Source organism: Thamnophis sirtalis, unplaced genomic scaffold (assembly GCF_051295495.1).
Source record: "Thamnophis sirtalis isolate CommonGarterSnake01/CBP01778 unplaced genomic scaffold, rThaSir2_p1.2 scaffold_13, whole genome shotgun sequence".
NCBI lineage: Eukaryota > Metazoa > Chordata > Lepidosauria > Squamata > Natricidae > Thamnophis > Thamnophis sirtalis.
The window spans coordinates 42,575,301-42,589,234 of NW_028261393.1; the positions used below are offsets into that span (position 1 = coordinate 42,575,301).

General features: G+C 41.5%; 1 protein-coding gene across 5 annotated transcripts in view; it reads left to right on the forward strand.

The window, feature by feature from the left end:
* Positions 1 to 13,934, forward strand: part of TENM1 (teneurin transmembrane protein 1) — a 647,679-nt gene that overhangs the window by 488,139 nt on the left and 145,606 nt on the right. For all 5 annotated transcript variants that reach the window (XM_087727833.1, XM_087727832.1, XM_087727835.1 and 2 more), the window contains exons 8-11: positions 1,615 to 1,825; positions 4,827 to 4,928; positions 6,961 to 7,155; positions 9,485 to 9,685. In XM_087727833.1, coding sequence (XP_087583959.1) covers positions 1,615 to 1,825; positions 4,827 to 4,928; positions 6,961 to 7,155; positions 9,485 to 9,685 — 709 coding nt within the window. The remainder of the gene's footprint in view (positions 1 to 1,614; positions 1,826 to 4,826; positions 4,929 to 6,960; positions 7,156 to 9,484; positions 9,686 to 13,934) is intronic.

Below are 13,934 nucleotides of genomic sequence, written 5' to 3' on the forward strand. Positions count from 1 at the left end.
CTCTTCACTAGACTAGCCATGCCCAGTTCCTGCAACCATTCTTCATATGTTTTAATCTCCAGTCCCCTAATCATCTTGGTTGCTCTTCTCTGCACTCTTTCTAGAGTCTCAACATCTTTTTTATAGTGTGGTGACCAAAACTGGATGCAGTTCTCTAGGTGTGGTCTTACTAAGGCTTTATACAGTGGTATTAGTACTTCATTTGATCTTGATTGTATCTCTCTGTTAATGCAGCTTAGGATTGAGTCGCCTTTTTTGGCTGCTGCTGCATATTGTTGGCTCATATTTAGCTAGTTGTCCACTCCAAAATCCCCCTCACAGTTAAAACCACATTAAAACCAATGATAAATGAAGGTTGGTCATGAAGCATCCAGATTTTTATCACGTGACCATGGGAATACTTCAGGGGTATGAATTTCAAAAATTGGTCGCAGCTTCTCTTTGTTCAGCCCTGTCATAACTTTGAAAGATCCCTGAATAAATGGCTCTAACCTGAGGACTATCTGTACAGTAAAATATCTAATGGTAGGACTGATACATAAAACAAAAATACAATGCATAAAATGAGATCTAAAAATAAATGGGAACATAAGTCATAAAATAAGAATAGTGTTATTAAAAGGGACAAATAACTAAGTGCCTGAAAATTGATTGTACAGATGGTAGCAGAAAACTGGACAACTTGGGAAGATATTTTTGAGTTTGGATCTGAAAGAAGTAATAATAATCACACCCCATGGTGGGAAACCTCTTCAAGACTGGATAAATGAATCTCTGTGTAGAATCCCTATATAGAGAGCAAGATATCAGGGTTAGAGAAAAGACGAGCCATGGTGGTGCAGTGATTAGAATGCATAATTGCAGGCTAACTCTGCCCACTGTTAGGAGTTTGGTTGTGATCAGCTCAAGATTGACTCAGCCATCCTTCCTTCCAAGGTCAGTAAAATGAGGACCCAGATTGCTGGGTGCAATATGCTGACTCTGTAAACTGCTTTGAGATTAACAGAGGTGAAAGGGACCTTGTAAGTCATCTAGTCCAACCTCCCATCCAAGCAGGAGACCCTACACCATTTCTGACAGATGGCAGTCCCAATCTCTTCTTGAAAGCTTCCACTGATGAAGCTCCCACATCTTCTGAAGGCAACTTCTGTTCCATGGGTTGATTGCTCTCACTGTCAGAAAATTTATCCTTATTGACTGCTGTAATGCGCTGTGAAGTTGTATATACTGTACGTCTAAGTGCTAGTACTATGTTGATTGTAGAACAAGAACCTTTATTGGTGACCAGCATGGATCTGGTGAAGGATAATGTTATATGTCCAAATCATCCAACTGATTAAAATACTTGTTCAAATATGTCCATGCTTCAATCAAAGTCAGGTTATTAGTATCTAATTCACAAAGCGCTAAAACAGCTTCCTTTTAATGGTCATGGAAGGAATTGGTGAACTTAAACTAAGTTTAGTTTGGGTTTGGGAACTAACTTTGAAGAGGCAGCACATTGCTGTCGATGTCAAGGAGAAAAGGAATGGAATATAAATAAATAAAGGATTCCTCTGAGATGAAAGGCAACAAGAATTCATTTGATCATTTCTGTAATCTGTGCTGTTTCAGTTTGACTTTGTAAAACTAATGGATGGAAAACAGCTAATTAAACAGGAACCAAGACATTTTGAAGAATCTCACCAGGGGCCCAGAAATCTAATTTTAATGTCCATGCAAGAAACTGGTTTCATAGAATATATGGACCAAGGAGCGTGGCACATGGCATTTTACAACGACGGCAAGAAAGTGGAGCAAGTCCTTATGCTGACCACAGCAATTGGTAAGAGATCATATTTTTTATTTTCTCATAGTTTTGATGGAGACAGTAAGGTCTCAGCCAGTGGTGGTATTCAGCCAGTTCGCACCCATTCGGGAGAACCGGTTGTTAACTTTCTAAGCAGTTCGGAGAACCGGTTGTTGGAAGAAATCTCCTTTTGTTTTTTTCCACTTCTCAGGGCTAATCCTGTAAGGAAGGCAGGAAGGAAACATTCTGGTGTTGTTTCTAGCCTAATCTTTGTTGCCCTGCTTACAGAAACTGCCTCTCCGGGTAACCCTTATTACATTGTAACAGCTAAGGCAAAAGCAGCCATCGATCTAAGTGACGTTGAGTTGGCCACGCCCACCCAGTCACATGACCACAGAGCCACACCTAACCATCTGGTCATTAGGGCAGAGAACCGGTTGTTAAATTATTTGAATCCCACCACTGGGGTCTCAACACATACCGTGTGTTCCAGATATATGTGTTATCATTATTTCATCAGCTCCACATATTTGGGGTTTATTTGGTTGGGAAAGGTTCTGAATCAGTTTATATAAACAAGGTTAGCATGAATAATTACAATCGGCAGGATTTACACTTTGACTAAACCAGGTTGTTTTTAAAAAAAACAAATTGAAATGGCTTAGCATGATACATAAACTCGGTTACTTTTTCACAGAACAAAAAGAGCCCACCTGCCACTCACAATTTGATTTTCTTTCCAGATTAGTTGGGAACATGAAATTCTGAAATGCAATTATACAGTAGGAACATTTCGATTTTTCTGGTGGTCTCAGTACTGTGGAGTTTAAGATTAATTTAAATAGGAATGCTCAGTTGCAAAGACAGCAGAGTATCTTCAGATGAAATGTGAAGCTTCAATTCTTGATTATCTGCGCTTTCCATGGATAAAGAGGCTTAAAATTTCAGCTGTATCTGAGAATAATGGCTTGTGGCTCCCAAGCCAAGCAGAATTCATTATCCAAGAAATCGTGGTTTATGATTCTGGCTTGTAAAACCCCCAAGAATGCTGCATGCTCTACCTAAACCACTACAGTGAACCAAGTTGGCTTCCAAAACGTCTGGAGATTTGCAACTGATCACTATATGATATCATTAGAATCAGATTAATAGAGTGGGAAGGGACCTTGTAGGTCATCTAGTCCAACCCCCTCCACCCAAGCAGGAGACCCTATACCAGTGATAGCTAACCTTTTATGGTTCCTGTGACAAAAGTGGGGGGAGCGCAGGGGGGTTGTTCATGGGCATGCCACACCCATAATGCTATGCACACGGTGCCCCCTGTGCACGCATGCACACACGACCAGCAAACACCCACACACACACACACAAACACACTTTTGGCGCAGTTTTTTTTCCCTCCTGGGGAGGGCAAAAACAGCCTCCCCCCCCCCGGAGGCCCTCCGGAGGCTTCAGGAGCTTCCCTGAAGCCTCAGGAGGGCAAAAAAACAGACCTACGGACAGGAATAGTAACTTCTGGTTTGTCCGTAGGGCCAATTTTTGACTTCCGGAGCCTTCAGGGGCCTTCAGGAGGCTTCCCTGCAGGCTCTGGAGGGCAAAAAATGGTCCTATGAGCAAACCGGAATTCCGTTTCCGCGCATCCAGTTTGCCTGTAGGGCTGGTTTTTCACACTCCTCAGGCTGCAAGGAAGCCTCCAGAGGGCGAAAAATGGCCTCAAAAGTCAGCTGACAGGGCAACGAACTCAGCTGACAGGGCAACGCCTCATGTGCCCTAACAAATGGCTCCGTGTGCCACCTGTGGCATGCGTGCCATAGGTTCTCCATCACGGCCCTATACCATTTCTGACAAATGGAAGTCTGATGTCTTCTTGAAAGCTTCAAGTGAGTGAGTGCAACTAGAAAGTGCATGGGTGGGTTTTGTTGGCTTTTTGGAAAAGTGGGAGTACTCAGTGAGGTAAATACTAGATCTTTCAAAGGCAAATTTCCAGTCTTAACCTTCTAAGTTAGCCTGAAATTCATTGGTGCATTAAAAGTCTAAATGAAAAGTGGATGGATCCTAGCCATCCATATTTTAGGGGAAATGAAAAAGAAAGTGACATTTTCAGCAGTGCCATTTCAGGGTAGTAGAAGCTACAGTAAGTCCATGCAGGACTACTCAGCCCATGTTGCACAGATCAGCTCTGGATGATTTGTCATTTCCCTTAACAGAAGGAACCAGATGAGAAAAGACACACACACACACACACAGATCCCATTGCCGTACTCCATTGCAAATATGCAAATCCAGGCAAGATTTATTTATTTTATTTGTCAAACAAAATTACAAATTTGAGCAAAGGAAATAAGAAAATCAAAATGTGATGGGGGCGACGGGCATGCCAGGGAACTTATGCTTGCCCCCTTAGGAACCTCTTAAATATGGAGTGAAGACCGAAGCTAGGTTAGAATTTAAACTCTGAAAGCTAATGGCTGAGACAATTGAGCTATTATATGTTGAGACAATATATTTACCCATTGTTGGAGTAATTCAGCGTTCCCCAAGTTTTCTGGGTTGGCGGGAGAGGAACGAGGGGATGCTTTTTTGGGAGGGGAAGTTGCCCGCTGCTTGAGTAAGTCGGGATGCCAATAAGCCCCAGCCTGGTAGGGGACCACAGTCCACAGGTGCACATGCATGCATGTAAACAGTTTCATTTGTGTGAGCAGCGGGCATCTGTGCCCACCGCTCATGCGAGTAGGGCTACCAGCATGTGTGCCCCCCCCCCCGCTCCAATGTGAGATGATGAGCTTATGTGCCCGTCACCCTCCCATGCACTTGCCTCTCCCACAAGTGGGGCTGTGCAAGCATGTGAGCCTCCTGCTTGAGTGAGTCAGGTTGCCTGCACCACCACTCATGCAGCCTGAGTACTAGGCACAGGATTAGTTGTTGCCATCGCCTGCCAAATGATTGTGTGGTATGCTATGCCTTCTTTGGGGAGGTAGTTTTCACATCCGGTATGCATTTCTTGTTTTTTGTTTTCTTTTGGTCTTTCTGTGAACAGAAGTCATGGATGATTGTTCTACTAACTGCAATGGAAATGGAGAATGCATTTCTGGCCATTGCCACTGTTTCCCAGGATTCCTCGGTCCTGATTGCGCACGAGGTATGGCTTTGAAACTGAACACACTCACCCAAATATACCAACATTCCTACTTGTCTATGGAGATGCTCCATCTTCCCTGGTTAGAACTAAAATACCTCCTAATATAAGATTTGTTCTATTAAGAACTATCCGATAACCCGGCATTGCCCATGTATTTATTTATTTATTTATTTATTTATTTATTTATTTATTTATTTATTTTTATTTATTTTATTTGACATTTATAGGCCGCCCTTTTCCCTGAGGGGACTCAGGGCGGCTTACAATTTGTAGGAAGGGAATGCAAGACAAAACACAAAAAGAAAATGTGGAGTATAATAAAATAAAACAATAAAACACAACATTCATTCAGCATTTGGGTGGGGCGAGATTAGGGTCTTATCCCCAGGCCTGACGGGATAGCCAGATCTTTATAGGGGGAAAATGTCCAGACCAAACGTCATTTCTAATGCTGGATTTTCCCCCTTACCAGAGGGACCTCCCCCCCCCCTTATGGAGTATTATGAAATTGTTACAATGGCAACTCCTCTACGTTGTACAGTAGAAGCCATTTTAAGGCACAACAGGCTGTATCTTAACAGAACACAAATCCCAATGGCTTTTAGGGTGTCTTATCCCCACAGTAGTTGTTTCCAGAAAATAAGTCATGTGTGTACCAAGTTTGGTTGAAATTGCTCAAGGCGTTCCAGAGTTATGTTGGAACATAGACACACAGATAGATAGATAGATAGATAGATAGATAGATAGATAGATAGATAGATAGATAGATAGATAGATAGACAGACAGACAGACAGACAGACAGACAGACAGACAGACAGACAGACAGACAGACAGACAGACAGACAGACAGACAGACAGACAGACAGACAGACAGACAGACAATAGAGGTAGAAACTAGAAAGGGGGGAATTTTATTATGCATATTTCTATATAATATTTTAAAATTAATATGTAGATGTAAAGATTAGAAGTTGAAATATGATTTTATTATGTGTACTTAAATAATATTATCATGATTAGAATTGTTTTTTAAAATATTGAATAATTAAACAATGAAGCATTATAAACATGGTGAAGCAAATACTAACATGTTAATAACTTTAATTTTAATATCTATAATATTATTATAATTATGTGAGTATGATTAATGTAACTGATATGATCAATATTATTTTGTATCAAAACTACCAATACCCAGATTCCACACTGTTCAAGTATTCAATACTTATATATATTTAACATGAAAAAAAAATTAAAATAAAAGAGAGAGCTGCTCTATCATCCCAATCACAGTTGTTCCAAAGATGCTTTTTATTCAGAAGGCAACTGGATTTCCTTGGTAGGTGATGTTGGACAGTTAGGAGGTTGAGGAGGATCAGGGGCCAGTCCTGGGGGCTGAGAAAAGCTCAGATGAGGGCTCTGCATCAGAGGCAGAGAGAGAGCTAGACAGCAGTGAGGCAGAGGAACAACTGGAGCCTATTCCCAGTGTGCGCATACACAAAGCTACCAGAAGACAAGGACAATTAAGAAAGCAGAGTAGACTTAAGAGTAAAATAACACCTTGAAGGTGATTTGCCCCTCCCATAGGAAACAAAAGAGGAGCAAACTGGGAGTGGGCTTTTGCAGGAAACAATTTGTTTCTTCAGTTGTTTCAAGAGTGGAAAGTTCTGTTTGTGATTATAAGAGACTCTGTGCCAAGTGTTGCCTTGCCCTGCATTTGGAAACTAGTTATCTGGCAGCTCTCCAAGCGAGATAAAGTTCGTGTTGATAAATATTCCTCTGAAAGATTGTTTTGCCAAGCCTTGCTGACTGTGAATGAAAGGAATTCACAGTTGTGTAAACAAAAGAGATTTTGCCACGACCAAGATTCTGTTTCTTGCTTTTTAAGGAGTCCTAGGTCAGAACAGGCTTTGTTGTTTTTCCTTTGAAAACACTTTGCTTCTCCATGAAAGTTAGACCTGCAGAAGCTTCTTTGATGAAGACGTCATCTGATGGAGATTATTGACGCCGAATTTCATCTTCCTTCCACAGATTCCTGTCCAGTTTTATGCAGTGGAAATGGGGAATACGAGCAGGGCCACTGTGTTTGTCGCAATGGATGGAAAGGAGCAGAATGTGATGTCCCAGAGGAACAGTGCATCGACCCCACCTGCTTTGGTCATGGCACATGTATCATGGGAATCTGCATTTGCGTCCCGGGTTATAAAGGAGAGATCTGCGAAGAAGGTTGGTCTCTTTTTTTGTTCTTGGAAGTCTACTTCCAAAGTGTCAAAAGGTTCGGTACTTAAAAAGCCATCGCACCGATTGCCGAAAGTGGTATACAAAACACTTTCTCATGGGATGTTCTACAGCAGGGGTATCAAACTCAATTTCATCGAGGGCCCCATCAGGGTTGTGTTTGACCTTGGGGGGCCAGAGTGGGTGTGGCCAGCTCACCGTCACTCATCTCAGGGGTGCCTGTGGTGGCCTGCGTGCTCTGCCAGCAAAAACAGGCTCCCAAGCTCCGTGTTTGGCTGCGACAGCCTCCTGCAACCCTCTGCCAGTGAAAACAGAGCTTGCAAGGGCTGCCTGCAGCCCTCACATGCGCTCATGGCAGAGGCATTGCAGGCCGGTCCTTTGCTGTTTCTAGGGTGGCCCTACAGGCCAGATCTAAGCACCCCTTGGGCTGGATCCAGCCCCTGGGCCTTGAGTTCTACTTGACCTATGCCCACAATTGAGCCCAAAATTAATGTTGCGGAGCGAAAATTTGTTAAGTGAGTTTTGCCCCATTGAATGACCTTTTCTTTCTGGTGTTTAAGTCACTGCACATATTAAGTTAATAATACTGTTGTTCAGTTACTCTGGCTTCCCCATTGATTTTGCTGATCAGAAGGTCACAAAAAGTAATCACATGACCCCAGGACACTGAAACCATCATAATTATGTGGAAGTTGCCAAGTTTTTTTTAAAATCACATGACCACGGCAATGCTGCAATGGTCATACGTGTGAAGAATGGTCATAGGTCACTTTTTTCAGTGCCAGGGTAACTTTGAACAGTCACCAAATAAAGTGTTTTAAGTCAAGGGCTGCCTGTACCTCTCAAACGGTCTATTCTGAACGTGGAATGATTCCTGCTGGAAACGTCTGCCCGCTGATAAAATCCAGCATCTTGTTCTATTGTGACTTTTACTGCCTTCCTTTTTTTCTTGTTTTTAAAGGAAAGAAAATTAAACACTCCCTCCACTTACTGGTACATAGGATACAAAAAATGTTTGAAAACTGAATCAGCAGATTAAAATAAAAGCAATATTTCTTTATTTAATTTGATTTTATTTATGTATTAAATTTATTTGCTGTCCATCTCACCATGAGATGAATATAGCTAATATCGAGCCATTACTTATATAGAATTGAATATGTTATTTCCAAAACTGTTTGAGTGTTAAAAATCCTCTCTGTGAATGAATTCCAGCAACGGAGAAACTAATTTTCTAGCTGAAGAATTACTGTGTTTCTACTGAGAGCAAAAACTTTACACAGGTTAATCTGTTGGGTAAAATACACAGGCAATCTTAGAAGCTGTTGTAAATCTTTCAGATCCATTGGTGAGAGTTGAGTTCCAAAATATATTTCAATATCAGCTCCTCCAATGCTATGAAAGTTCTGACTGAATATCTGGACCCTGCTAAACACTGAAAAATAGAATAGAAATAGAATAGAAATAGAAATAGGAAGGGAATGGCATGGTAAAAGAGAAGAGAATTCTTTATTCTTTATTGGCCAAGTGTAATTGGACATACAAGGAATTTGAATTAGAAGGGAAGGGAAGGGCAGAAAAGAAGAGAAGAGAATTCTTTATTTTTTATTAACCAAGTGTGATTGGACACACAAGGAATTTGTATTAGAGTAGAGTAGAGTGGAGTAGAGTAGAATTTATTGTCACTTTGAATGTACACTAATTTACACTAATGTACACTTTAAAATGAAATTTTGTTGCATGCAGCTCTAAGGGTCAACATCTACTATGTACAAACCAGGGGTGGGTTTCTCGCCCCGTTCCAACCGGTTCGGTTGGAACGAGGCCGGCGGCGTCCTTGCACGGCGCACGCATGCATACTAGCGTCTGTGCGATGCTCCAGCTGCTCCTGGAGGATCGCGCAGGTGCTGTATGCATCCTGCGCATGCGTGGAAGCACAGAATTCGGCAAAACCGGGTAAGGAGTGGGTGCGGGCGCGCGGGCGCGGGGGGGGGCCTTCGCCGTTCCCGGAAGTTACTTACTTCCAGGTTCGGCGACCAACCGGATCGCAGGGACCGCCGCGAACCGGTTGAAACCCACCCCTGGTACACTACATAAACATGACAAAATAAATAAATACAAAATTATGTATATACGGAAGGTCTGGACCTTGCTAAACCTTCCTTTCTTCCTTAGTTGTAATATAGTTTGCTTTACAGTTTCACACTCTGAAGCTTCAAAGGAAGAGTGTGTTTGCCTTCAAACCTTATCCTTGAAAGTGTTTTACTTGATTTCTGTTGGCTATTTCATGTCCTTGCTTCCCTATTTTATCTTCCAGAGGACTGCTTAGACCCAATGTGTTCTGGTCACGGAGTCTGTGTCCAAGGAGAATGCCACTGTTCCATGGGCTGGGGTGGAGTCAACTGTGAAACATCACTTCCCATCTGTCAAGAACAATGTTCCGGCCATGGCACTTTTGTCCTAGAAACAGGACTGTGCAGTTGTGACCCAAAGTGGACAGGCTCTGATTGCTCATCCGGTAAGGTTTCTCGGCTCTGATCCATATCAAATTCATTCAACAGTTTACTTTTGGATAAAGGAGAGTATTGCCCTCCAAATATGGGTGTTGCTAACATGGTCAACTTTCAGGGAAAGTTTAATAGTCTGATTCTAGATATAAAAAATAAAAGGAACTGCAAAAGGAATTTACTTTCTCATCTGTACTAAGCAAAATTTCTCTGCCTCTCAAAGTTCCTGAGAATGAAGATGCCAGGGTTCCAAATAATATCCAAAATTAAATCAGAGTCTGAGGCAAAGTATTGCTCTAAGTTCCAATTTATTAAGAGAGCCATGTTGGCACATCTGGGAAAATCCAAATCTGAGCTTCCTGGGTTTTCCCTACCTGGGTAAGAGTTCATGATCTTGCCCCCACACCCACAAGTCCATCCCATGGTCCAATCTTCCCCTGCCATGCTGGCAGTTCCACCCATCCAGTTCCGGTCAGGTGCAAAGGTGTAGAGACAAAGGATGACCTTGGCTTTCTAGAAAGAATTTTGCTGTGGCTACATAGTATCTTACTGCTTACAATCCCTCTTCCCATTTCCCCACTAATGAAACAGCATAGTAGAATAGAATATTAGGGTGGCAGGCCAAAGATCCCAAAAGGAACTGGCTGCAGGCCTGACAGAAGATTTCCTTGAACTCCAAGTGGTTCCCACTCCTGATGGTGTTTCAGAGGGCCTTAAAAACCTGACTCTTCTTCCAAACTATTGTAGTGATTGTAGCCCCCGTTTGGTGTATATGTGTATATGTGAGTGAGAGGCCCTTAGTGTTCTCTGATAGCTGATGCCTGGTACTACCTGTTTCTCCAAAAATAAGATATGCCAAAAATAAGCCCTAGCATGTTTTTATGTGTGCACCAGTGGTGAAATCCTCCCAGAGGGACGTAAGTAAGTAAGTAAGTAAGTAAGTAAGTAAGTAAGAAAGAAAGAAAGAAAGAAAGAAAGAAAGAAAGAAAGAAAGAAAGAAAGAAAGAAAGAAAGAAAGAAAGAAAGAAAGAAAGAAAGATAGATCTTTATTACAGTCAAAGACCAGCAATATACATTTGTCTTTACGCTATATTAAAAATACTAACATTAAAAGTGGATAATAACATTATGGTCCAAAGATTGTTAAAGGTATGTCCAGATAATTGGTACAAGATGGTACTATACTGTAGCCAATTTTTTTTCTTATGGACATTGCAGCAGCACAGAACTTTGTCACTGCATACACAATTGTCCTTGGTTCTGCGAACCGGTAATTTTAAAAAAGCTTCCCAGGATCACGTGGCTCAGCTTCGTTGGAAGCTTTTTTTTTTTTTTTAGCTTTTTAAAGCATTTTTTCTCTGCTGTTTCGAACTGGCAGGGGAAAAATGCTTTAAAAGGCTAAAAAAATAGCTGAAAGTAAAAAAAAAAGCTGGCCACGCCCACCCAGTCACATGACTACTGGACCACGACTTCTGCTTGCTTGTGGCCACCAGGGAGCAAAAGGCTGAGCAGCAGGCTGCGAGGTGAGGCAGGTGTCAGGGCGTGGATGTCCTGGCTGTGGGGGCCCTGAGGTAAGCCAGTGCAGGGCACATGGGGCAGCTCCATCACCCCACCTCACGATGGCAGCACTGGTGGCCTCTTTTAGTCGTGCCCTGCCACGACTAAGCGGAAGACGTGGGCCTCCTATACATGGGAAAAAATAAGATGAAAGAAAGTAACACCTGGTCTTATTTTCGGGGAAACATGGTAGCACTGATGAAGTTAAGGGGGCTTGCATAAGCGCACCAGCATGCCTACCCTCCCTATCCTACTATCCCATTTATTCATTTACTCTTTTTATATGTTTATGGCTATCTTTTGCTTATTTATATCCATTTATTTGTGCCATTGTTCCATTTATTTCATACTTGTTTCCTTGTTCTTGTAGACAAATAAACATAAATAAAAGAAATAAATGTTACCTGGTTTGGGTAATGGAACATCTGCAAGAAAACAACCAAGTTCTGAGAGCACCTCATTTCAAACCGGAGAATAAATATTCTCTGTCATTGGTGTATGTGAGTTTTACTCATTGATTTGGATCTGCTATCTGTTTATTTGTTAATGTGGCCGAGTGGTTGGGAGGCTGGGCAGGAGATTAGCAGGCCTATGTCCAAGAGCTGAGCCTTACTTTGGGGTGGGGTTGAGCTCTCGTCCTTCACTCCAGCTCTTGCTGGGGACATGAATGGAGACCCCAACTGGGCGTTCCCAAGACAACAGTGATGTCAGTGTCTAATCCTTTCAATCCAGAAGCACTTCGGTGCTTCTGACACAAGTGCAAAAATATTTTTGCTTGGTATTGTGAGCTGTCTAGAGTCCAGCTTGATTCAGGAATTGGGTAGCACCTACTCTGAATGAATGGGTGTTAAAATATAAAATTTTGTCTTTGGGTGTAAATTCAGCTTCAGTATTGGCTCCCTTTCACTGAGGCAGGAAATAAAAGAAGTAAGAAGACAATTAAAAAAAAAATTTGGTTTGTCAGGCATGTATGAGAAAACAAGTGTAAGTATGAATATAACACATAAACATCTAAGTATAAGCAGGTATAAGTATATACATAAGATATGAGCACAAATAAATGGGAACAGTAGGATAGGGATGGTAGGCACACTGGTACGCTTATGCATGACCCTTCAAGACCTCTTAGGAATGGGGTGAGGTCAACAGTAGACAGTTTAAGGTTAAAGTTATGGGGGTTTGAGGATGTAACAACAGAGTCAAGTAAACACATTCCAGGCATTGACCACTCTGTTGCTGAAGGCATATTTTCTGCAATCGAGTTTGGAGAGGTTTACCTTGAGTTTGTATCTATTGTTTGCCCGTGTATTATTGAGGTTGAAGCTGAAGCAGTCATTGACAGATAGGACATTGTTGCAGACAAGCTTAGGTCAGACCGTAGGCGGCATAATTCTAGGATGTCCAAGGCCAACATTTCAAGCCTGGTGGCATAAGGGATTCTGTTGTGAGCAGAGGAGTGGAGGACTCTTCTTGTGAAATGTCTCTAGACTCGTCCAATTGTATTAATGTCCGATATACAGTGCAGATTCCAGACAGATGAGCTGTATTTGAGAATTGGTCTGGCAAAGCTTGTCTGTGCCCTAGTTAGCAGTACAATGTTACTGGAGAAGAAGCTTGGCAAAATTAGGTTAACAATTCTTAATGCCCTTTTGGCAATTAAATATCAAGTCAGAATCTTTCATTTCCCTGGGCAGTTAAGCACCCATGCAAGATGGATAACAGGTACTGTTCTCCAAAACATATTGATATAGAAGCACATAAGCACAACCTCAAGTTCTATATCTACTGCAGTTAATGACATTGTAGATAACAAGAATGCAGATAGCATGGCAGCCTAAAAGGGAATTGTTGGAGGACGCCGTTTTCTATCTCACAACAATAATGCATAAATTAACCAGCAATGACTAGTGTTAGGAATTCAATTTATATAAAAATATATTCTAGCAAATGTTTTGGTAGAGAGAGAAAGAGAGCTCCTTATGTATGGATTATAAAATATTTAGCATTAATTTTACTTTTCCTACATCGCACAAGTCAGAAGTTATTAAGGGGAGAAATACCTTAGAGAACTCTGTTGGTTTAAGTAATTAAAATGAAGGATCCAAAGTGAATTCTTAATGCTTCTTAAATTAATGTAGGTTCAGTTGTCTCCTTTTGAGAAAAAGAACAGAACAAACCAAGCAGGAACTCTTCCGAATCAATATTTATCACGGTGATAAAAATTAATCAGCTTCCAGAATTCAAATATATACGTGAAATCATAATGGAATGGCAGTAGCACATTCTGTATTTGTACTTTCATGCCTGAACTTAAGTTAACTTTGAGAAGGCTTCGTTTCTTTCGCCTCTTGGAAAAGAAAAATATATCTACCCTGGCTCCGTTTAAGTCATGCAGTGGAATAAATGCCTCTGAGGATATTCAGCTAATCCTTGACTTATGACCACAACTGAGCCCAAGATTTATGTGGTTAAGGGAGACATTTTACAATCTTTCTTGCCTCAGTTGTTAAGAGAATCATTGCAGTTCATAAGTTAGTAACCTGGTTGTTAAGTGAATTTGACTTCCCCATTGACTTGGCTTCTCAGAAAGTCAGAAAAGGGGAATCATATGACCCCGGGACACAGCAACTGTTATAAATAGGAACCATTTGCCAAGCATCTGAATTTTAATCACATGATCATGGGGATGCTGCAAAGGTCCTA